General features: G+C 39.6%; 1 protein-coding gene across 1 annotated transcript in view; it reads right to left on the bottom strand.

The window, feature by feature from the left end:
• The window catches only part of LOC141003260 (phospholipid-transporting ATPase ABCA1-like), a 183300-nt gene that overhangs the window by 142195 nt on the left and 14298 nt on the right, over positions 1–26807 (bottom strand). The window contains 4 exon segments of the mRNA XM_073474568.1: positions 1307–1434; positions 1534–1675; positions 1941–2034; positions 5606–5735. Coding sequence (XP_073330669.1) covers positions 1307–1434; positions 1534–1675; positions 1941–2034; positions 5606–5671 — 430 coding nt within the window. The 5' untranslated portion in view covers positions 5672–5735.

The raw sequence follows: 26807 nt of genomic DNA on the forward strand, positions 1-26807 counted from the left end.
GTGTAGTTCATCTATAAACATTATTTAGATTGCCATTATAAAGTTGCCACTGATGTTTGCAAACCTTTATAATTGCTTTTTTAATGTTTCACTGTTTGGTGACAGTAAAATGACCATTAACTCAAGTTTAATTAACTATAAATTCAACATTTATGAATGATGGTGAAGTGTTATCGAGCCCACTACAGGAGACTCACACACTCATGCGCATACTAAAGTATGTGGCATGTGTCTTCATTCTTTCTGGGACTCCTGTATGTGCTGTTGAGATGATGAAGAGGTTACGTAATTTAATTAGATTAGCCCGTTTGCAAGTGTAATGCACGCAAGTCGGTCAATTATAAGGATGAGGGGAGGAAGTGAGTTGCACTGGGTTATTTAAGGTTCAATTAAATCAAATGTTTGGTAAAAAAATAATCATTCACAAGTGTCTGGAATTAATTATGCTGCTTGATGCACTGCTTACTCTCTACACAACACCTTCTGGTTCCTGCTAAACATGTATTATTATGCCCCTCGAGGCTGCAGGAGACGGACAGGGTTAGATTTTAGGGAAGAAGAACACGCTCTAGGCTCTTCCTGAACACTGTTGCCGTCCTGATTGAAGTGACCACCTGAGTCTTTTAATCAACCAAAAGAAGGGACAACACAATCCCCTTTGCCTTCCCAGTCTTTTGATAGAACTCCATTCCCTTTTCTTGTTAATGACCTTTTGTGCTCTCTCGTCAGACAGCGAATGCCATTAATTATGCTCCGGCTTAGATCTTTGATGGATTTAATCTTGTATATTACAAGCCAGCGACCCCAAAATGCAAATGGCCCAGGAGCCGTTTGTTGAACAGCAACACCCCTCTCCCCCCCTTTGTCTTTTTGCAAATTAGGTGCCGTATGAAAATCTGAATATCATCAGGCTAAATGAGCCTAATGCAAAGCAGCAACTTATCAAGACAAACGATCTGTCAGTCTGCACAGCAAATTGCATCATAAATAATCGGGCCATTGTTTTTGAGGGATAAAGGGGAATAACAAATCCTCCAACTTGTCATCCACATGAGGGGGATACTTTCCTTGATGGAGAGTACTTAATAAAGACATAGCAGAGTGATTGTTGCTGAGGCTGAGTATTTTCTATACCAATTATTTTTTGAACCATTACTCAATGGCAATAAAACTTTTACAGTGAGACAGACCAATCTAAACTTTGACCCTGTTGTATTTCACCAATTTCTGTGATAGTGTTTAAGGTCCTTTCATGAATTACTTTTAAGGTCATTGCATCAAGGATTTGGCCTTCAAATTCTCTTACCATTACCAGGGTTGGATTGTGACATGACTGAATTCCACTGGTCGATGTCATCTGCAAGTACCTGTGCCTTGCTGAGAATAGATCTGTTCACCAGGAGCGTTTGCAGCTCTATCAACATCCCAGAAATTCTGGTTTGCCGGAGAGACAAAAAAGATCAGAAATGGAATAAAATCCTGATGTATAAAGTCTTAAAAGATGGAAAAAAGAAATATCCCAGTCGTACGTACATGGAGTTGTTGAAGTTGTTGACTTGGCCCGGTGCCTCCCCCGGCGTTGGATAGCTCAAACAGGGATTGTCGACATTACACACCATACCTTGAAGCCAGGGCAGCACGCCAGCCGATGGCATGGCTTTATTTGGGTAGTGGCCTGAAGGAAGAGAGGGGAAGACTTACTTTATTTATCTACCAGGTTTCACATCTCACAAAATACTGTGTGCATATATAGATACAGTGATGTCATCACAGAGGTACGTATTGGTTTATCTTGGTAGATCATATCCAGGAATGTCATGTATTTGACGATATCCTGTGTTATAATAATATTATCCACACAGGAAATCATCAGGAATCAATAAGATAATTTGAGTTGTTATGGAAACACTTGTTTAACATTAAACTAGGCATGTACTTACATTGGCCTTTGTAAAATGGTTTATTGGTTGAGCGCACCAACACCAGTATGAAGAAGAGAAACAGAGGCCATATCACTTCTACAACCAGCCGCACCTGCAGAAAGGATAAAGTTGTCTTATTTTCATAATTTTGATCATGAAATACATCTTTGGAACATATTGTGGCTCACATCATTTGTTTATGCCAAAGATGTGATGTCGCTCGTCAGTCAAAGGAAAACTCTCAAAAGATGTGAGGTGGATGTGCAGATGGGCAGACTTCTGCTGTGTTTATGTGTTTTTACAGCCGAGATACCATTAATGATTGACTAAAAAGACCTCATGAGGGTGTGTAGCTGCACATGTCATAAGTCCACATGTTTTCCTGTTGGTATTGCTTTTACAGGATTGAGAGAGCAACTTCTGCTTGTGACTCCCCAAGCCCAAACTATCACACACACTTTATCATCTCCTTCTTAATCCTTTTCTGGATGAAGACTGCCAACCACTTCCTAGCTTTAGTACAACCTGCCGGCAGGTTGCGCACCACATGACATGCCAAGCTTTTATTTCAACCTCAGGGAGTGGGTGAAAAGAGAAAGCAACAAAGAACAAATGGATGACCTCAAGGCTGTACTTGTTCACGAGGTCGTTTCTCAGGTCTTTCCCCTCAGATTGCCTTGAGGGCGATTCTAGAGACAAAGTAGCAAGACCTTAAAGAGGTTTTACATATATTTCTGAACAACCTCGGGGTACTACAGGTTCACACATTTACCGAATACTCCTGAATGCTTATTTTTACCATGGCTGTCACAGTATTAGAGCCAAAGCAGTGCAGTTTATTAAAACATAAGTCAAGGTAACATGCCCCTCTGAAAGCTAAAGGCCAAGTAACATTTGTGCAACAGCAGATTTCACTTCATATGGGCAATTCATCTCTGCAGTGTTTTCGCAGTAACATCCACCACAGATGACTTCCAGTGAGATATTACAATGCTGCAGCTCATCCTTCCTTGACTCTTCAACCCCACACCCTCCACCATCTAGGCTTTTACGCGTCCCTTGGCACACCATCGCTCAACAACCCCACCCGCCAAGTTGTGCGCTCACCCACCGAGCCCTCTCCGCTAACCTCAGCTGACCTGGTCTGCCTGCACGCTCATCCCTTCCCACATCTCTGAAAAGAAGATCCAGCAAGCCGATTTCCTGCTTCTGCTTTGGTAGCATGTTCAGATGCCGCATCTGCTGACGCACATTTGCACAAATAATGAGAGAAGACATCTGTACTGATGTTGTTGTCTTCCCAATTAGACTGGAGGGCACGCAGAGTTGAGGGTAATACAAAGATATGTATTGTTTGTTATGCCACAGCGCTATGGGAACCTAATGAATGTATGTAAAGTTTCTGCAGTAGAATAGGGATGAGGGGTGGGAGTTGAACACATTTTATTTAGTTCAGTTATGTATATATAGGCACACAGTGAATATGCAGTTCTACGATTTTGTCAATGAATTACAAACGGGAAAATTGTCACAGTCCACATATTTCAAAGAAACTAGATAGAATATCTAATTCTGTCCTTTAATTCCCTCCAGTGCGTGTCAGAGAGGATGTAGTTCTGTGGAGAGGCTGAATTATCATAATGTATTCCAAAGAAAAGGCATGGAGAGGGAACACAGAGATCATGGGGACTTTCTCAATGTCTGGCTCCCCAGGCATTTGCCATCGGACACCAGCGTCTTTGTGAATAGATAATCTCCTCCTATGAAATTATGTGAAATACTGGACCATAAAATCAGTTTCATGCCTGTTGTAAAATCTTAAAATGCTTGGTGAGGCATTCATATAATTGGTCATTAACCTCCACGAGCCCTCCAGAAGCACCATTGTCCTTGCTAACTCCCACTGGTTTTGTCTAATAACAATATTTCACGTTGACGTTGGCCAAATATCCCACATTCCATGCACAAAACCACCACTGTCCCCTTACATATTTCTGGGGAAATGTAAGCTCATATTTCTTCCTGATGCAAAAGACACCACCCTTTTCTTTCCGCTGGCGGAGAAAATTAACCGGGGGGGGGATGTTTCCCAGATACAAGGTTGTGAAATTGCAAATGACTTTGCCTTGAGTTATTCCAAGAAAGCAAGAACTTTGATGAAAGCCGATTCTTTTCCTTTTTTTTTTTTTTTTGGTGAAGATGTCTTTTGTTCTGCTCCGGCAACAGACACACTGCTGCGATTGAACCCCTAACAAAACAAGTGGGTGGATGTGACTCCTATCATCACTGCAAGGGTGTAAATCAAAGAACACACTGCAGCTCTTTGTAACAGCTATATCTGCCTCAAAAATGACTCATAAGGCTGACTAGATTCCATGACAACTTTTTCTGACCCTTGAGATGCAGTTGCGACACATGGTGTGACTGTTATCTGCAGCATGTGACCTCTAGGCCAATGTGGATGACATCAGAGGCAATAACATCCACCATATATCATTGACGCATCATGTGTATGCTACAGTAGTGTCTGTTGCGGGAATGAGGAAGTAATGACTCGGGTTATGGGAACACGAATGGGAACAGTTATGGGAACAGGCCTGGGAAAAGAGATAATGCCAATAAATATAAAAGTGATTAGTTAATAATTTGACTATTTTGATCGTTTCAGTCTTTTTTCAAACAAAATTGGCAAACATTTGCTGATTCCAGCTTCTAAAACCAAATAATCTGCTGCTCTTTTTGTTATTTATGACATTGTAAACCGTTTTCACCAATTTTGGGGTATTTTATAGAATTAACAATTGATCAATCAATCGTAAAAATAATCAGAGGTTTCATTTCATTTAAAATGTTAAGCATGGGGGTTGGTGTTTCAGTTGACACACTTAAAGCAGTTGAAGTGTCAGTTAAAGTTGAAGCACTGAAAGTTTGGAGCATGTTTTGAAGTGTAATCGCTGAAAGCATTTGAATTGAAGTTTGACTTGTCAGCTGGAACGTGAGCACTTAAAGCAGGTGAAACTAAACCTAGAAGCGGTGAAAGCAGTTGAACTGTCAGTGGAAGTGTGAAATATGAAAGCAGTTAAAATTTCGGCTGAAGTGAAGGAGCAGGGACAGTTTATGTGCATCGTAAAAAATAAAAATTAAATGTCAGTCAGTGTATTTGAGCTTTCAGTTGAAGAGTAAAAATTAATGACCTCTAATTGCCTGGTGACACTTTTTGTAAACTGCAGTGACACTAAACTTTTGGATAACATTGCTGAGGACAGCAAGTATGTAAGAAGGGCCAGAAAGAACATTTGCCCTTCAAACAAAGCATTTAACATTCGTCACTCCCTATCCCATTCCATTAGGCCAAAGACTGGCTTTGTTAGAACTAAAAAAACAGGCAATGTGACATAACGTGCACAAGAGATAGATCTCCAAAAATTGAAGGTGACACTTGAAATTGGTTGGCATTAAGGTAAGATTGTTCTTGTTCTCTTGCGGCAGAGTTAAAGGCAGCTTACTTCTATAGGAGACAATTTTCGTAGTAAATCCCTTCTATTACCTGTCCCTCCCATGAATAACTTAGTCGCCCTTGATGACACAACCCTGGGACCATATTCTCATTTTCCCTCCATTGCTGACCAATTTTAGCAGATATACCTTAATTTGCAAAGGGGGGTTGGCGAGCACAAGTGTACCTTTTGTCTCTTCCGGAGAGTGAAGTTCTTCCACAGGAGCAGAGTGAACTGCGTCAGGAGACCCATTATGGCTTATCCTGGCAATATCCTGCCAAAGCGTCGCTATGGCAACTGGCCCACTTAATAAACCCTGGAGGGAATAAAAGGCAGAGTTTGGTTTTAATACAGAGGAGCAATGCATCTTGGGGGAGTGCCACTAATCATTCTCTTCCCCAGGCCTTGGGGCTTATGGTGCAGCACCTGTTCTAAGAATTATTATCACCTACACTCAGCAAATCTCAGGATGGGGCAATGTCTCAGCACTTCGATCTACAGTAGAAGAACCTTTATTAAAGACCATGTAGTTATTTTGCTTAATGTACTGCATATAAAGCTATTAGGTCAAAACCAAAATCTCTCCTTTTTTTTGCCTCTCATGGCAGATGAGGCAATGTAAACTGTGCTCTCTGTCTCATTAACCACCACTGTGCTACAAATCTTGTCAATTAATCAGCCTTTTTCTTGGTGATCAGAGTAAAATAAAAGACAAAACCTACATGGGCAGCTGCCTCACTTTTCATGTGGACCAAAGATTGCTGTTAAATCTTTACTGCCGGTTTTACTGGCAACTGAAAACTGATTACACAGATAATAAACAAATAGATCTGCTGTGGCGTTTTTACACTGCTACATCAAGTATGACCTTTATTAAAAACTCTACAACTGACGGACTGTCCTGTGACTACAGTTTATACATTGGCCTGCTGTGAGGTCCTGATCATTACCTACTACAGGATTAGTAGATATTTTTTAAGTCCAGTCATACAATTGAGAGTTTTGCGAACTTAGATCTGCCAGTCAGAACGGACTTTTGTGATATCATTGTCTACCTGCACAATGTAGTGGGACATGTGAACAATACATTATCTTCACCTCCAACCTCAATGATCACAGTGCTTCTTCATCCTTAAGTTAGTTACATCACTTTTCACAGTCAGCTTTGTACACATTGTTCACAGTATATACCGTTTGTTTTTGTATATAGAGTTTTTAGCATTTTGATCATTCTGATAATCAATAGCAAGGTTAGCAAGTGAGCTAGCCTAGCTGGCGACTAAAATGAAGAAATGTGCTGTCAAGGTTACAAGCAATGAGGTCAGAGGTTTACTGCTCGCTTTCCCAAGACACTGTAGGCTACGCTCTAAAAAACAGGCTAACGCTGGTGCTATGTTGAGTGACAAGCTAATGTGATTTCCAAAATGACAAAAACAAAACAGTAAATACTATTAACAATATGCACAAAGCTATCTGTGAAAAAACTTTGCTAAGGTTAGAAGGTAACATTATAGTAGTGTTGACAGGAAGTAAACAGAAGGCAGTTTGTATAATGGATATGTCTGATTACATTGTAGAAAATTAAAACAGCTAGTCGGGTGTATTTCCACACTGAAATACATATAAATATAATATATACAAATATACAGTACATTTCTCACACATGATACATTTGAGTATAAGGATGGACTTGACCACTGAAACAACTGATATATCCTGCACTTACCTGCAAACATTTGTATGTGCCATTTGCTTTATTACAGAATTAACTGTGAAAATCAAGGAGGGATATTGAATGTTTCAAAACATTCGAAGAATAAAGTTATTAAATGCTAAAATAAACAACTAGAATGGACAAGGTGTGTTACCTCACTGCGTTTAAAGCAGGCTGCAGAGCACTTCCACTGATGCTCTGTGGATACTTTAAAGATTAGAGCAGCTGTATAAGGTGGTGCAGGTGGGGATGGGCTTTTTAGCCCTAGGGTAGCCCTGACAAATGTGCCACCTTTTAACGCTCCATTTCCTCTCTCTCTGTACCATCCTCCCCTCTGTGTGTTTACATTATTTACTGCTACTTCATGGATGTTTTATTTACTGTCATGGGAAAGTTGAGGCTCCCTCACTTCCAAATGGCCAAATAAGAGCTCTGATGGGCTAAGGAATTAGAGCGCCATTTGATAATCTGTTGGAGAAAATTGGTGAGGTGGTTTAAGCACAGACTCTCCTGACTATCATTTTGTTTTGTTGGCAATGTCCATTTGTACTGTTGTAGAGGCCAACTGCATTGAATCATGCTGTCAGTGCGGCTGTTAAGCAGTCCATATTTCTGACATTTACAGGAGATGCTGTAGGATGAAAATGCTGCAATCATATCACCTCCTCAATGGTAGCCTTTCTTGCAGGCTCCTAATCATTATTTGCTGTAGCTTCCTCTACATGGCTAACTTTGTATATTTTAGGAAGTACATGGTGGTTATGGAACTGAACAAGGGTAAAATGGCCCTGGTCTTCACAAAGAGGTACACGCATGACCACTCTACTCCATCAATGCTTGTATAATTGAGTATGTGCTGCATTCGCTTGCACAGCTTTCAAGCCGTGTCTTTTGAAACATGTAATGCGCAAGTGAAGGACAGCCTGGTACCACCTCCACTCTGAAATCACGTCAAGCATGAAGGATGAAAAACATCTCTAAGAATATACCCAGCCCATACGTCAAAAATGTGTGTGCGTGAGTTGTGTTGGGATCTGAGAAAAGAGATGTGTCTGTAAAAGACGGTGTGTGTTGTGTGTATGCGTCTGTGTGTGGGGGAGTGTTGCGGAAAAAGCCCGGCTCAAGGACTCTTTTTCAATTCCACATCTAAAGAACAGATAACAAGTAACAAGAGAGGGTATGATTGTGATTTGCATTGCAGTCGCAGTGTAGCAAAACACAATGAAGACAGCCCCTGAGAACAAAAACCATACAGTGTGAAGAGTGTTTTCCAGATCATTTTAATCTACAACTGGGAGAGCTGAGAATAATTGGAATAAGTTCTTTTTGCCACTTTTTGGACTCGTTTTTCACAAGACTGTGGCCATCAGGCACTGGCATCAGCTTTTCACAGTATCATTAGTTCCAAAGAAAGCCCCATGAAAGGGCCAAGGAGAAGAGAAAGGGAGAGAATGGAGTGATACAAAAAAAGGAAAAAGTACTGAGAGGGTATAAGTGCTGATGCGTGCCCGGCGTTTGGGGACTAGGGACAGCAAAGTGCATTATTTCAGCCCAGAGGATGATCGAAAGAGTAAACAGATATTTGTCATACAGCATGAGAGCAGAGGACGGCAGAGAATGTCTGCGACATCCGTTACAAGGGGGCCGCTATAGCCCTCTGAAGGGCATAATGGTCCCAGTGCTACTTCATTCAATCTGTCTTTTTTCTCTTTCCAACTCTTTCTCTATCATGAGCTCCCCTACAATCCCACTACAGCATGACTACATACTGTACAATGCGAGTATATTCTCTCATAAGACTCAAACAAACAAAGAAACAAATATAGTAAATAAAAAAGAAAGAAAATGTAGTGCAAGGTGCAAACACTGAAATATTCATCAGAAGATGATATGAAAAATATATTTTTTTCTTTTTCAAAGATGGCTTTGAAAAGTTTATAGCAACCTGCTCGCTCTGTCACAGAGGACCAAGGTTGTTACAGTGGATTCTACTGGCTACCCAGAATCATAAAAGATATCTGAATAACTATAGTAAAGTTTCAGTCCACTCCATAATCCGCTCCTTCGCTGTTTATTCATTAGCTCAGTATTCTATTACAATCTTTTTTATTTTTAAGTGCACAGTTCACACTTCCTTTTTTTGTTTTATGAGCATGTGAATCACAAACTCCATGACCCTGGACACTCAAGTTGCTTATATCACCAGTCACGCCCTCTCTGGTCAAAGACTGGTGATATAAGTCTGCAGTATGTTTAGCATTAATTGCTACAACAAAAGGCAACAGCTTCCCTCTTTCTTGTCTGATTCAGTTTTAGTTGTTTTTTCAACCACAATCTCAGCTAGTGGTACCCATTAGCCCAGGTCCATGGGGCTTCTACAGTATGCGCTGCACTAACAGCCAGTGGTAGCTTAAATCTTACTTTACTGTATACTGGCTATCAGCACCCTTTTCTCCCTGGGGCGCCTCTCTTGCTTGCCCCTGTTCCAGCCGCCAAGCTGATAGGGAAGAGAGTTTATTGACCCAAAGATGGATCTTGATTATCTTGCAGACCCTCACACCGAATTCTGAGCAATGGGAGCGCAGAGTTGAGTTCACTAATTGTTTTTTTGGGAGAAGTTCATCTTATATCTCGGCCTCATCTGCTACCTACATGCCCTCACAGAGCAGCAATGCAAGCTTTTAAAAAAATGGCAACACGCCCAGTCTGCTTACACAAAGCACAATATTAGATATTATGAATGATCCAATGACCTGACTTCAGACTTAAATTATAAGTAATTCCAGACTCTTTTTTACCTCTTCATGTGCTACAAAAACAATTTGCAGTTTAAATACATTAAATATTTCTTATTATTATTATTATTATTATTATAATGCCACCGTGCCCCCAAAAGTACACACTGAGTGACTGTGTACATGCTAAACAGTATTTGCATGAGTACTGCAGCACAAACCATCAAGCTAACCTGCTGTTTCCTGTTCCTGTTTCCTTGTGTCACTAATTCAACCTTTTCTCTCCAAAATAGTCCCTTTAATCACAGAGACTTTAAGCTGTGATACCGGAGTCTGTCAAAATGATATCACAGATATTAAGTCAGTCATTACAGGTAATTAGTTTTGGAGAGGCAATATTTCTAAGCTCCGGTAACTGTGTTTCCTGGGGCAACCTGTCAATCACTTTTAGCAGCTAATTACTCATTCATTAGAAACAAATGAAAATGATAAATAAAAAAAAGAAGGATAAATGTTAGCACTTAATGAACCATTAAGACATGTCATTCAAGAAGACTTCCTTGTGGCATACAGTAAACAGTAAGAAAGATAAAGCTATCTGTGGTGCCTCTTTACTACTTGTTACATCAGTTACAGGCTCAGTGTAAATCATTAGCATTCGGGTAATGTTGCTCAGCCCGGGCTGAAGTTCACTGTCTTTCCCCTCTGACTCAGCAAACAAACCCACAATATTAGCACGTTCAGATTCCCAACCACTGGAACAAAACCCTCAGCAATAAGCGCTTAATTTTTTTCTTGTGTTATATCTAACACAAAAAGGTATCCATTGAAATCCTTTAATTCCTCCTCAGCCACTTTATTTCCATTTTAAAAAGCAGCCTGCCAGGAGGGCAGTTTATTAAATGCTTTCAAATAAGATAAGCAGTTCTCAGGGCACTGCATTTGATCCTCTGCAGACAAGACAGGTGGAGGAAAACAGAGACAAGTGTATGGATACCCAGGCCTGAGCCCGAGCTAGCCTCAGGAGTAGAGAGCAAGCTACAACAACAACAACAGCAGCAGAAGAAAAGACAGCATCGCAGGAGGCCCGGCTACAAAACATGTGTCCTGTTAGAGAAAACAAACTGTCAAAAATAACAACATACCTCTGAGCTGTTTGCTCTTCAGCCATCAGCACATCGTAGGGCCTAGAGATGGATTTGACCAGTTTCAACTGTCTGCCCTTATGACTTATGCAAAAAGCAACGTTTTTACCATCTCTCTCTCTCACACACACACACGTTCCCTGCCTACCTCTACCTCCAGCCATCCCCTTTTACCCAGAGTCATAAAGTATGCAAATGACCTCTGCTGGGCCTGTCGTAGTGACTGTAGCCACAGTAATAGCACAGCCAGGCAGCACACAGGTGGTGTACATTACACAGCATGTTCCCTGAAGCTAAGCCCGGTAGCAGAACACATATGTCCACTTCTTGTAGCCTTGTCTGAGTCACCTGATGAGGCGAGGAGGGCGAACAGGGAGCGTTGCCCTACATTTCTCTGGCCTTGTTTTTTGTATTCACGGGCCGTGGTAAGTTTGTCTCGCGGGGTGTCTCGTAGGAAACTTTGAAATTTAGTCACCTGTTGACTTAGCACAAATTATTCATGAGCTAATTAGTCCTAAAGCTCATCTTGGTTTTTTTTTTGTTTTTTTTTGTTCTTTTAATAAGTGAAGCGTCAATTAGAGATGTTAGAGACCAGATGGGATCATGGGATGCACATTTATTTACTGTGAGACAGCGCTGGCCTAAAAATGTTGACGATGTTGTTGATGATCACCTAAACGTGTCACAAGAGGGGAGCAGCTAAGTGCAGTGACTGTAGGGTTTTATAGCATCTATATAATTTGGTAACAAGGGGGCTAGGAGTTTATTATGCTAGGTGATAAAGAATAATACCAGAGGTGCACAGGGAGCATATAATTATGTAGATGAGATGGGTGTTTAGACAGGAAATAAACAGAAGCCTCACACTGGATGTTATTTTCGTGTTCATGAAGAAATGTGTCACTGGAAAGTTAAAGCAGTGCTATTACATAAAGTTCTGCAATTCATCGTTCCAATTAACAAAAACAACACTACATTCGATTAACATTCCTGTAATTCACGTGAAGAGAAATTTCAGTTGAAAGAAATTCAATCAAAAGAAAATCGGTTGCCAACCATTTTGAAAATCGGTTAATCGCTCTTTTCATATTTGGAAATTGTGTCAAAACTTCTGCTGGTTCAAGCTTCTTAAAGGCGAGCATTAACTGCTTTTTTTGTCTTTTATGATGGTAAATGAAGAGTCTTTGGGTTTTGGACTGCTGTTTGGGCAAAAAAGCAGTTCGAAGATGCCACTTTGGGCGCTGCGAACACACTTTCACAAACTTTTTTTTACCTCTTATGAACTAAATGATTCATTCATTAATCAGGAAAATAATTGGTGGATTGAACAATAATGAAGATAATTGTTAGTCGCAGCCTTATTATGAACTTCCTTAATAAGATTTGAAAATACCAGCTTGACTTTTAAGTACAGTGGGCCAATAGAGAACTCTAAAAGCTGACTAATTATGTCAATTCCTTCGTGATTGTGATCAAACCCTCCTGCTCCAGTGCTCTTGCAAACTACGAGAGAAAACTTTTCTGTCCCTCACAATCACTGAGAGGGGTCACTGTGACTTGGTCATGTGGTGCGGGTCCACACTTGCAATTCGTTACACACGCTCACACTCATGGAACGCAGGTGAAACCTCCACTGCCCAAAAGTAATTGCTTCGACTAATGAAGTGCTGCCGCTCAAAGGTGCCAACGCGGTGGAGTACACCTGCTGTTCCCAGGTCAGAAAACCCTGTATTAGTCCAGCCATACTAATGAAAAACAAAGTGAACATTTGCAAAAGCACTACCTCGTGATTTATTTCTCGCATACCTTAAGGAACAAATGATAATGGGAACGCAACCCTGAACCTGACGAAAAGAAAAGTGCCGCATGCTGAGGAGCTAGAGGAGCATACAGTGGGAAAGCTATAATGAAAGCAAATATTCAGAGTAACAAATAGTTAATTTAACAGTTTCCATCTCTGAGGGGCTCAATGTCAGTACATTATTTACTGTATTTGGGATATGATTTCTTATTCTAAAGAGGAGAGCAGAAAACTGAAATAATTTACAAGCTGAAACTGTGAAGGATCAAGTGTTGCTGCGGAGGAGACGCATGGTAAAATGAACTTCCACATTTGGATCAAACATCGTATTCTTTATCCACTCAAAAGAACGTGAGATTCAAATAAATCAGGGAGAAAAAACTGCTTATTTTACATTGCACTATACTTACATAATCAAACACAGCTACCCAGAATGCCCACTGGCATTAGGTTTAACACCCTCATTGCCATCTCACCAGTCAAATCATTACAGAGCACTAATATTTGCTGTGATCTAGGGAAGTAAAAACATTCCCCAACACTCAAACGAGAGCTTCTTTGCAATCTTTGCTGATTTTATTGCCTGCTCAGGGGAACTCAAGTACAGCAAAGTTCACTGACTTATTTATGTGCATCAAAGTTCAAGCTGGCACTATTACTTGGTTAGACCCTTGCGTGCCTGCATTTCAATCAAATTTTAAAAAAGCAACTTTAAAGAAATGATCACAGATGAATACCCAAGCAGGAAAAGTCAATATCCCAGGCTGCTCGCTGAGGCCAAGCCAGCTCTAACCCTGAGTCCGTGCTAGCTAGCTAGCTGATTTCCTCCTGCCCTTATTCTCAACAATTTCTCTCCCCCTGTTGATGAGGTGAGGAGTAAACACGCAGGTGCTTGTTAACCGTGTTCATCCGGACAAACTAGACAGCTGACGGACACCAGGCAGGGATAAGCATTAGACAGCCCTATAGGGTCACAGCTGGCATGTTGGCTTTCCATTCTGTGTTATGTCTTCCTCTTAGCAGGTGGAGAGTTGTCCTGGGGAAACAGAAAACCAGAGAAGTTGAGGAAAACAAATAACAGCCTTCGTCGACAGATGCTGTTGCCTCTTCCTGACTGCCGGCCATGGGTACAATTGTGTTTGTTTTGACTTCAGCCAGCACAGCCCACACAGATTGTGCAGAGGAAGAACACTTAAAAAAAAAAACACAACAGGAAAAAAAAACTGCAGTCTATATTGACATCACCACTGTATGGACTGCAGTGAGAACATGGTGTGAGAAAAACAACACCTTGAGATGTGAGCTCATAAGGCCAGGAGATTGAAGTAGCAGTGTTCTAGCACTTCTTAGCCAATTTCATAAGATTCCAAAGATAAACTTGGTAAATTTCTCTTTGTTATTAGACGAAAAATACTGTAAAAGCCTGACTAAAGGTTGATCAAGACTGAGCGACTGCCAGAGAAAGCTACCTTCAGTCCCTTGTAGTGCTGCATTTAGCCCAGGTCAACAAATAATAAGGTGTGTGCTGACATCCCCACCTCATTCACCACAACAGGTAGCTGCTATGTGCAGGTGGTACGACATAACCAATGCTAAGTGGTCTGTGGGCATTTAAAATGTGCAAAAGAATGGATTCAGATTCTATGTATTTACATGTAACTTGTAGACTATTTCAGATTTGTTGCGGTAACATTACTGTGAGGAACGTTGCAAATCCAAAATGCCTACACATAATACTTATGCAATGGCCAGAATAAGTAAATGTTGGCAATATACATCCCTTTTGATGCTTATTTACATTCCTTTAGGTACATTTTCAATTCTATCCTGTGCTTATGCTCTAGTTACATTTGAGCACCAGATAAAGCCACTTGCTGAGTAGATAGCTTCTGTTAAACAGTAGAGGCAGAAGTCTGACGAAACTCTGCCTCTGCTAACTGTGGGTGCTAATGCTGTGTTTGGGGAACTGGCCCTAACAAATTACAGGGGGGAAAAAAATATGATTTTTCTCCTCTGTGCATATGGACAGCCTATGATAAATGGGCTAATAGTCCGCCAGGCCACAGCCAGGTGTGACACCTGCTGCCACACTGGCATAGAGAACCACAGAAACAACTGCGCCAACCCAGCTATTTGCCAGCATATTGATGGGGCCAAAGTCAGCAATGGTATCATCTGCAGTAGTTGGTGCTGCTCCATCGGTTTGGCTTGCTGGGCCAATCACTTGTATTGGTGAAGACTTCTATCAGACTAAAATGTGTTAACAAGTCTTTTGGGATCCTGGGTGCAATTCTGACAAAGTCAAAGAGTTTTACCAATAGCTGGGTTGGATGTTATTGACATTTGGACAGATGGCCTTGATGCTTGCATTGACTCAAGCGCAACGCAGTGCTGTATACTTTAGCATACATTTTACATTGATTAGGCTTATTCCAGTTTGTTTTCCTAAGTTCTAACAAAGTGCTGAGTTACCTTAACATGAAACCCCTTTGGTAAATACAAATGTGTTTTATCCTTAAAGATTACTGATTTACAAGTCATCAGGGGCGGACTTGTAAACATAGGGTTACTGACCTGTGAGTTGAAGAACACTTTTAAAGAAGGAGTATTTGTGCAATCGTCTATGATGCTGCTCCAAACATTTAACTCTGAGAAGCATTTCCCAAATGTGACACACCATGCTGTTTTACAGTCTTCATTTTCAAAGCAGGGAAGAGACAGTCCGACATTTGCAGCAAAGATAAAAGAAGCACTAATGAGAATTTTTGCTTTTTTGGTTTTTTATCTGTGTCCCTAATGGAGATATAAGCTTTACTTCAGTGTTGAACTGTGTGCCTGTGTTATCTGTAAATACCTCATTTTCAGTCTATAAAAGCGAAATTTAAAACTAACAGGTAACTCAAGAAGAAAACACAATAAATAAGGTGATATTTTCATTTAAATCCAAATGAGAAGCAGTCTAGACAATCAGGTTTCAAAGAATGACTGAGAACATTTGACAGGGCACATCGAGCTCTCATTTTCACAGCAATCAAACTGCTTGTGGATGCTAAACTCTATTCCCCATTCACCTGACAGTCAGTCTCAAGAATGCTAATATTAAGATGTACACATTATGTATACTGATGTTATATGTGCCGAAATATTCCCCCCCTTCTTTTCTTAAATGCTTTACACATCAGATATACAAACGGCTTGCATACTTGGAAATAATATTATCACTACACTTATCCTCGAAGCTTATCTAAATACAGTGTCTGCCATATAGAGCTTGCCTTAATAAGCTGTGTATGCTCCCAGCAGGTGAGATCTCATGCCTCTAAGACTGACCCCACATACAAATTCCCTTCCCATTTACAGGCCCAGCTTGACCATTCCACAAGTCATTATCTGGGAGAGTTGCACAGATTTTGGGCATCATCCAGCCCGATGTATGGCCCCGGTTATCTTTTACTGTGAAATGGTTTAAGATTTAATCGGTTGGAGTGTAGCTGCAGTCAAGGAGTAGTTTAGATGTGCAATGTCAAACAAGTAAAAAAACATCTGCAAACTGGGTGGAATCAAGTGACTTGAGCACACAATGTTTTGCTAGTTCCTATCTTTTTCTCAAGTGGGAAAACAAATGGATCAATTTGTAACTTTCTTTGTAAAAAAAAAAAAAATAAAAATAAAAAAAAAAGCATATCTTAAGAGGTACAATATTAAAATTTTAAGGAAGATAGAGCCTGACATTCACATTCAACACAAGTTATTTGGTAGTTAGGGACTTCACTGGCAATGCTCAGCCTCCTTTTGACTTCACTTTTGTCCGTTAGAAAGAAAAGCAGCAGCTGCTTAAACAGTAGCACTTAAGGGTGGGTAACGCCGTGCTCAGAATGCTCCAGCTTTGTGACTGCATTAGAAAGGTGTAACTTAAATGTGTGTTTTAAATTCATTTGATTTGTCAAGTCAGAGGGGATCGACATTCATTATCAACTCACAATACACATCATGGGGCCTCGGGAAAGACCACAGAGGAGATTCAACACTATCCTGACACGGTGCTAAATATATATTATAATAATAATAATAATAATAAAATAATAATAAGATATATATATATATATATATATACATATATATATATACACATATACATATATTATAAGCCTAACAAATTTAGCATTTATTGAAGGGCCGCTGTATTGGATTGCTTTATTTTGCGCTGAATGTTTCAGTTATGTCCATCTGCTGTGTGTCCACCTCCAGTGACATTGCCAACAATGTGGATGTGCTTGCAAATCATTTCTTTCCAAGGCGAAATAAAAATAACAACTGATTGCGTATTGATTACTGCCAACTGAAACAATTACAGGCAAAGCATCTTGTCACTGATCTCGCTTCTCTGCGCTTGGAACTCATTGTGACTTGTAAAGATAACGGGACCCTTTTTGAGTGTTTTCAAAGGACCTTATAAATTTGGAGGGATGAAGTCACTGGGCGTTTTGCACTCCAGACCCTTATTAAAAGTATAAATGGTGTTAGGCATGCATTGAAGCATGTCTGAACAGAGGAAACTGTCAAAAGTTTTCCACCAGCACACAAAGGCAGTCTTGGTCTGGAGAAGTAATTATTTGCCCCTGACGGCCACGTATCTGAAGCCTCCATAAAGAGTTGCCTGAGTGATGCTTATACCTGCTGTCTCAAAGAGATCAACCAGCGTTTGGCTCAAATAAACCTCACTGGGATAATAAAAAAAACAGTCTTTGACATATTGTCAGCTGTCACTGTATGTCAATGAGGAAAGCCATACTGCGTGCTCAGAGACAAAACCAAAAAAGCTCTCTAATATTGCAAATATCAAGGGTGCACACAGGAAAAGAGGCAAGTAATGGAATTTCAGTCGTCTATTGGTTAGGGACACCTCACAAATCGACGCGTTTGTGGTTTCTATCTTTCTTTTTCTTCCAGTTTATTCTCATCTATTGTGTGAGGGACTTGGTTCAATATCTAATTATGTTACCAAACCTGATAAAAAAAAAAAAAAAAGGCATCCTGGGCTTGGAAGATGGAGGAGGGGTGAAAAATGGATAATCTGATAACTGACACTATGGAAAATATATATAGGTACTTCCATTATTCAGCATAAAACATACTCATAAGTAGACAATTCATACCAAGTTATTCTGATTATATTGAATCTGAATCTATTTCAAAGGGCAGAATCTACTAAGGGCCTTATTTTGTAAACTGTACACAACTCTGAAATTGACATTATTTATCATACTGTAAAGCCTTCAAAGTGAATTAGTGTTTTAATTTGGTGAGTAGTGTGCTTTGCCCACTGTTTATGGTTCCACGTCAAAGCAAATGGCAGGGTGCTAATGGTAGGCCATGCTCTCGGAGTAAGCACTCCACCAACTCAGACACAAACGGACACGTATTAATGTCAATTAGTACAACAGTCAAATCAGATGTTAACTTGCTTCTTCACATTTTTTTTTTTTTTTTTTAGAAGTGAGGCATAGTGATAAGATAAGAAAATTATTTAGTGTTTCAGTGGTAACATGTTTTATTTTAGGGTTAGGGTTGTCATGGAATGCTGCATCAGCTGCTAACACCAACAGAGAAGGCGAAAGAAACTTCATTGTGGAAGTCTTTAAAATATTCATCTTCAGTCAATTTAAGACCTTTACTTAAACACACATAAAAGGAGTGGAGAGAAGTCAATTACTTTTTAACATTTAACAGCTTTAACAGCAAGGTGTAGAAATTTGGGGTTTTGGGGTCACAACCACTAAAAAAAAAACTTTGGTTTCCATCCCGGTCCATTCATGCCATCCCTGCTTTCCTGTCCAGATAAAGGCAAAACGCCTAAAAAAATAAAGTAAATGATTTGTCATATTGCAGTTTGCCTTAGTCTCTCATTGTACATCATTTTGACATACAGGGTCACAAAAATTCTGTCGCAATCTATTATTACCTGTCATATTTAATGATAATCAGACATAGCCAATTTGCTCGCTCTGTAGCTCCTCCTGGTTATTGAAAATGATCAATATTACTTGCTTGTCCATCATCCACAAAATCAATTCCTCTTTTGTTTACCTCGTTAATTCACCAAATCACAATTGTCTGGATTTCCAAAAAAAATACCCAGGAGTCTCAGCTGCTTTGACATTTTGCAAAAGCTAGGCTAAGAATGCAATGGCTAAACCTGTTTGATATCAAAAACATGACAAGACAATAACTGTCTAATGTGTGCACTCACCACCAACTGGACAGGGGGTGTACTTCAGGTGGCCTACATGTGGTTACTGACAGTGTTGTGTGTGAAAATAGTAGTCTAATCAGTCAAAATGATCGACGTCCTTCAGATTTTTCCACCATAAAAAAAAAAGAATTTAATGAAGGGAAATATTTGATTAACCTGAACTCCGATGTTGCATCTTTAATCAAAAAATGCTGACAATTGTCCATGTTGGCCTTATCTGTTCTTAGTTGTAATAAATAAATAAATAAATAAATAAATCTTTTTATACATTGTTGGATAATGCTCTCCAGCTCACAGGACTTTCTGATAATGAATACAATTAACTTTTCTGTGCACACCCGATGTATTATAGACGGCAACTTGCGCCACATTCACAAGACAGCAGTGTATTAATCTAAAAAAGATATGGCTTTCAATTATAATTTCTTGCGCATAAGGAAATGAAATGTGCCCCGCAGACAAATTAAGTAACAAATAATGTGGATCAATTTCAAACTGTAGCAAAGAACAAAGCATACAAGCGTATAATATTCAGTGTTTTCTTTCCACACAGCTTCAGTTGTTGCTGTGGTGGGATTTGCCTGGAGGGTGCTTGAGCTCTTGAGTTTAGCCTTGATAAAAGGTTATATGATTAAGATATCAAAAGTGGGAATTCGGTGATCAGCACATCACACAGCAGCACAGCAACATGTTTTAATTTCATCCTTTGCCCCGGCATGAACTGCACTATGCGGCAGCCAACGAAGCACAACAAAAGGGTTAAAAATTCAATTTCTGTTGAGAGCAAAGCCATTTTAAAATTCATTTCATTTTCAAGCATTTTTGAATGTTAGATTTTACAGCAATATCATCCTTATTTTTGTTTTGAGGCTTACAGGAGAGATATGCTCCTTCATAAATGAGTGTGAGAGATAATAATTCCTACCATTCCCCTTGGAAAACAGCACTGTATAGGCTCGCTTCCAAAAAATCCTAGGTATTTTATTGTAAGATTATTGTAAAATGTTTTTACTTTTAACATGGTATGTCATTTTTGAATGCAAAAGATTTACTCTGAGGATGTTATGAGGGAGCAAGGGATCATGGGAGTTGTTTTATTCATTGTTAAACAACCACCATTGCCTATTAAAATCTGTCTTACATGAGTCAGGCAGAAATGTTCTCAGATGAGGTAATGTATCCAAGTTTGATTTCATCTATGTTTACTCCGGATCATCAATGTCCTTCCTCACTATCTGATGCATGACTTCAAGTTTACCCTTGTGTGACAGCTACAGGCGACCAAATAAAACGCACTGTTGCCTTGAATAAAATTACAGATTTCTCTGGGTTAAAACATTATTAGAAATGTTAGCTTTCAGTAAGCACACAACTCAACAAAATACATAAAAAAAGGTCTAGTCGGTTTTAAACATTTGAATGTGGAGATGTTACATAATATTATACCATTTTTCCATACAGGAGTCCTATATTCGATTGCCAAAAACTGCCATCTTACTCAGACATGTGAACCAAGATCTGCTCAGGCTGGGGGTGTAAAAGAAAGACTGAAGATGCAGTGAAAGAGAGCTGGATGCAAATAGGCTGTTAAGTCATCACAAAAAGCAATACAATCACTATGTTCCCCGACCTATTCTTTACACAACGTGGCCAGGGTAACGCAAACACAGATGTTATAAACCGATCCCAGTGTGGTGTTGCAGCCTTAAGCTCGTGGTGGAAATACAGGAAATTGACTTGTATCTCTTCATGCTGTATTTGAGAACAAGAGGTAGCTCTGATTCACCTCGCTGCATGAGGGAAAACAGTCGATAAAAGGTGGAAAAACTGGCTGGAGGAGGGTTCCACGAGCAGCATCAGGCTCTTAATAAAGACCAACACAGGAACACACTGGATGGAGCAGCATCTGCATGCATGGCCTTTACCTTACACTTCACAGAACAGTACATTCAAGCAGGCTACACCTGACTTCAAAAAGGTACCAGATAAGTCATTCCCTGTCATGTAAATATATGGTACATCTGCAATGCACCACAGCTCTATACTGCACCAGCAAAAGAGTTAAAGCATTATGACATCTAAAAAGAGTGGATTTTCTTCAATTCACTAATTCACTTTGGTGAAAAAACACACTGCAAGAAGATCAGATTGCAACGGCATAACACTATTCATGTAGTCAATTTTATAGCATCATGTTAAGCTATAAAAAAATCTTTGAAAGGTTGGTAAACTGCCATAAAAGTGTGAAGCAAAAGGTCAACACAATATATTTTTATCTTCCATTAGGCAATCTTCAGCTTCTCTCTTGACATATTTTTATCTACTCTTTCAAACTGTATGGCTCTGGGTGACAATGGATTTCTAAAAGGTTTGACCTTGGATCCACACCTTGAGTGCAGACGGCTCAGGCGGATCCAAATTGCTCTCTGTTCAAAGCCTGATTGGCATTTCAAAAAACAGTCCATCGATTTGCTCAGGTTATTTCCTCCATTGTGACACGCTCCTTGGGCTGTTATCCCAGCAGGAAGTTGACTCGCATCTCGGTGTAAAGAGCAGGCAGCGAGAGCTGGCTAAAACCACATAACCAGCAAAGCTTGAACTAAAACAGCAGTAGTGGACACATGCTGACCACGAAATGGAGCTGTATACAAACACTAAAGCTGAACTGCACCTATGCATCTATGTACCTGACAATTAAGAAGCTATCAAAAGAAAAAAAGAAAACCAGGATTACCCAAAATGTCAGTCATATAATGTCCATAAATGGACAGTACAGGTTTGAAAATCTTTAGTTACCAATGATGCAAGCCTCTATATCTTTAGGACCCTGAGTGATAAAATAGCCTTGGGAATTTCCAACTATGAGTAATGATCCTGTCCCACCTCCCACAGGATATGGACTACACTTTATTTATGAAGCCTGGAATATGTCAGCTGTTCTATTGGTATATCGTTTTCTAATATTCGCCAAATTGAAAACTAATATATGTTATATAATGCAGAAAAAGATGCTGGGATAATTTAGAATTACGAAATTCCTCGTAAAGTTTACGGTTTCAGTGCACTGATGTCAATTTGAAGAACTGTAAAATACTCTACCTCCACTACATATATGTCTTTGATCATCACATCTGGGGGATCACAGGAAGAAAACTTGTACTCCCTAATAACGCTATTTGCATTAGCCTTGAAAGTGAGTATTGGTCGGGTTGTGGAACTTGGTATGAGCCATTATGCAACAATGTGCTTGCTACACAAATACGCATTTACTATTTATTAGAACCACCGGTATGAGAGTAAAGATGCCAAATGCATAATTGAAACAGAGTTAATCATTAAGTCTCATCCCCAGATCGTGAAATATTGGCGACCCAAACCAAAGCATCAATATTTGACAACATGGTGATAAAACTCAACAATCAATTATCTTTCTCCAGGAAGTTACACTTTGTTGCTTTACTGTTGAGTTTTTCCATCACTAGCAGTGCTAGGTAGCAATGTTTTAATAAGAGGCTCCTTTTTTTATTAGTGTAATACATGCACACATAGATGCACATGCCTTTAGAATGCCAACTTTATTTAAATTATTGAAAATATTGGCTTTGTAAATGTTAATACGAGGATGGAAATGCTTTCAACTTGTTCATAAGATCTCCACACAAACAAAGCCTTTTAATGAGAAATATTAAATGTAAACTTTTTTTTTTTTTTTTTTCAATTTTAGGCACCATTTAGTTGAATGGAATGAATTCAAATTTCAGAAAGACATTTTACTTGTTAAAATTCACTGAGGTAAAGCAACTGAAAATGACTTTGCTGTTGCCTCTTAAAACCTTGCACATTTGTCCTCCTGTGCCATCAAGGATAGACCAAAGAGAAGCATTTACCTGGACTTTCAGGTTCCAGAAGGCTGTGTTCAAATCCAGACCCAAATGAACCCTTCATCCACATCTCTTCACAGTAAAGCCGCCGGCTTGACAAAAATATTTAGCCCTGCCACTCTCTCGATATTGGATATGTCACCCTCCATTGCCTGTACCATGGACCAATGTCAAACTCATTTTGCCTGTGGTGATTTTCTGTACCATGAGCAGCACAATAGCTTTCTAGGAGATGATGCTGTCTACGAGAAGAATTTTGGAAAAGGTGAACACACCATTTAGCTCAAAGGGTAAAATCCCTGAAAGTGTGACGACTGTAATGTGTGGATATAAAGTGGCATCTTAAGTGACTTTAATAAGAAATGTATGATTGTTTTACATACACCCAGATTCATGCAGGTGTTTTCACTTATTTGTTCAGGACTGTGAGCGTGCAGAGACCAGGCTTGACTGACATCTCTTTCACCTTCTGTTGAGACTGTAAAGACGGGACAATTTAAAACGTTTTTATTGGTATATTGAGTTTGGTGGCCGCACATAATTCCCAGCACAACAAAGGCTAATCAGCCAGAATAACTGAAAACACCTGTGTGGGTGTACAGGGCTATTCATTAAAAAAAAGGGAAAAAGGGCTATTTAACATGCACTGAAACATTTTTCCATCTTTACACCAATTATCAGTCTCTTGAGTATTTAGCCAAAAGTGTTTTCCAATTACCCGTTTTCTGTTTGCCTACACTATTATCCTTTTAGCATCACCAATGAAAAAAAAAAAAAAAAAAAAAATCAAGGTCCTTTTCAGCCGAGCTGGCAAGATACAAGGACTGACAGGCAGAAAGAGTAAGGAGGGGGCGAGGAGGGCATTATACCGCCAACACAGTGACAACCAATTTGGCAAAACAACCACTGCCTGGCCGCCCGCAGTATGATATTTCACCAGGGGAAGAGAACTTTACATGAAATGTCAGGGCAAACATTGACCATGACAGGCTGACCATTGAGGTAATCCATTACTGTGCTCTGATAATGGCGCCACTCATGGAGCCTCCAGAACTCTCCCTGTGAGTCTCCCTCAACACCCTTGGGGTTCGGGGGTGGTGGGATGACTGTGAATGATGTGAGTGATGACTGTGAAGATGAATGACCGTTAGCGGAGCCAAGCCTAAGCCACAGGGAGCAGGCTCAGACTTAATACACCACCTTCATATAAGTCTTCCGAGTCTAAGAGCCAAGATCAACCCATCTGCTTCAGTCGTCGTGCCATCAGGTGCAGCATTGTTATAAGGCTTCTGCAGAGGATGTGTTGATTGACTGTAATTTTATTGTGTTAGTACCCAGCTATATAAAGATATATGAAGAGATGCTAGCAACACTGTCATAAGAAATTCATAAAGCGCTGTTTGCAACGATCATTAAAGTTCACCCAATGAATTCAAATCAAGTGGACTAAAGTAGGATAGTGGGTTTAAACTAGATTTACCAACTATAGCACCAGAAGTCTGTGTTATGTCTCTCGCCATCTCTGTCATTTCAACAGATGAAACAAATCAAGAACAAATTAAGCTTTAAAGCCACCAGTTACATTACTGCAAGACCTGCAGCTCCAGAGGTTGCCAAGCAATCTATTTCGATGGCTAAGGCCCATGCTGGCTTAATTACACATATCAAATCCAGCTCCGGAGTGCGTTCAGTTAAAAATTAAATGCCTCTTAACACTCTCATACTCAAGTTTGTGAGGATGCATTGCCTTAAGTCCACACAAGCGTTAACCTCCATCTGTGTGTCACTCAAACATCAACACAAGACTAACACAGGAATTGTGTCATTCATTGTGACACAACGAAGGTCAAACCAGGGAAAATAATTTATCGGCATGCTGCAAGTCAAAATAAAATGACAATTATAGCCACAGGTAGCTCTGTGGGCAATCAAGAGGAACACAGATATGATGGATTATTTAACTGAGGCTGAATTCTGCATCTGTGGGAGGACCGAAACTGTGAACATGTATTTCAACTCTTGATACAGTTGGCTTTACCCTTTCTGCCAGAATCATATTTGTTTTTTTTAAATTAGCCAACAATTCAATACCTGTGTTAAAAAACCCTGAACCTTGAACTTAAACGTTTGTCGATGCTACAGTATGTACACTATACGTTGTTTTTACTCATTTACAGAACTTGCTCGAAGGCTGATGGCTTGAATTTCCATTTTTTGCTAGTTTATATTCCTACTACATTACATTCCAGAGGGGAGTTATTGCACATTTAACTCCACAACATAAAATAGGCTGCATTTTTACATATTTAGTGGAAGTGGTCAAAATTTGCTACAACTTGCTAAACCTTAAAAGCTGCTCAGACATTAAGAGATTATGAAACCATAATAATAATAATCACTCACAGGGGGGATTTTCTGCATAACAAGACCTTTTCATACGTAATTTACATTTTGTCTGTATTACTTTAGTTTTATTTAAGTTTGATTTTGTATATAGGAGTTTCACTAGTAACAAAGGAGGTTTAGGTTGTAATATTTGTAATTACGTTAAAGCTCTAAATATTTCTTCCACCGCTGGGTTTCAGTAATTTTCTCCATCTCATACATAAGTAGTGATCATTTATCAAACATTCATCACACAGCAATTCAATAACAAAACAATAAGAGCATCAATATAATGAGCATCGAACAAATTATAAAGGAATGAAAACATTATAAATCCAAGTGGCGCAATCAACTCAAAAACTATTGCAGTTCATTAGTTACAGACGACACTAGCTGCCTGGTCGGTTGGTTACTCTGTCCCACAGAAAAAAACTAAATACATTACGCCCAATAATCTGATGCGGCCTTGGGCTTACACATAATGGGTGAAATATGCATTTCATCTTCGTGGAGAATTGCTAAAAGAGGCCTCACAAATCCATTCACAACAAGTTTCTCAGCAGAGAGGCGTCAAACATGGCTGATCTCATCTGTGGTCTGGAAGCATCCACAATTTATTGACTCCCCAGAGCTCTTCTACATGAATGGTTAGCAATTATGTCCTCCCATCATTATTAAAGTTCAGACAAAATGGCTAGCAGAGTGCTATTTGCTTCTGCAAATCTACATGTTTCCTGTAAAAACAGGCATCTAGGGACAGATATTAATTGCAGTTTACAGTAGCCAATAGCACTAAATATGTGGTATGCCCCCACAACTTGACAAGGGGAAGATAGTAGTGAGAGTGGCTGGAAATGTCTTTTTTCGTCCTCCTGCCTCTGTGGCTGGTGGATTCTAAAACCTGCCACTTTTTTATTTTAACTGGCAGGGTAATGACATCAAAAATAATAAAACAAGATCTACAATATTCAAGCAATAGGCCATTTTATAATGTAAAAGGAAAATATTAACATGCTCTCTTTAGCTTTTCTCATAAACACAACAGAATGCCAATCTTCTCTAAGTGGGCCGTCTTGAGGCTGGTTAGTGCCTTCATAGCAGCCATGATGATCATTTTATTGTTTTAAAATTATTTGCACTTGTATGAGGAGTCACATCAAGGCTAAATAGGTTGCTGCTAGATGCATAAAAGTTTACTTTCACTCCTGTATCCCTGTTTGTTCTTTCAGATATTTGCTTTATTTGACTTAATTTGACTAAAACTTCATTTTACTTTATGGTCTTCACTTTCAGCCGTTTCAGGAGTCATCTTAAGTTACTGCTGGTGAAAACCCAACATTTCCTGATTTTTGCTCTTTCATTATAGAAAGCTTTTCAACAGCAAAGAAACGGGGGGCTCATATTGTGAAGAAATGTGTAGGAAATGAAATGTGTTTATTATCGATTGAGCAGAGCTTTATTAGTGCCGATTTTC

The sequence above is a fragment of the Pagrus major genome, chromosome 10 (genome assembly GCF_040436345.1).
Source record: "Pagrus major chromosome 10, Pma_NU_1.0".
NCBI classification, from domain to species: Eukaryota; Metazoa; Chordata; class Actinopteri; order Spariformes; family Sparidae; genus Pagrus; species Pagrus major.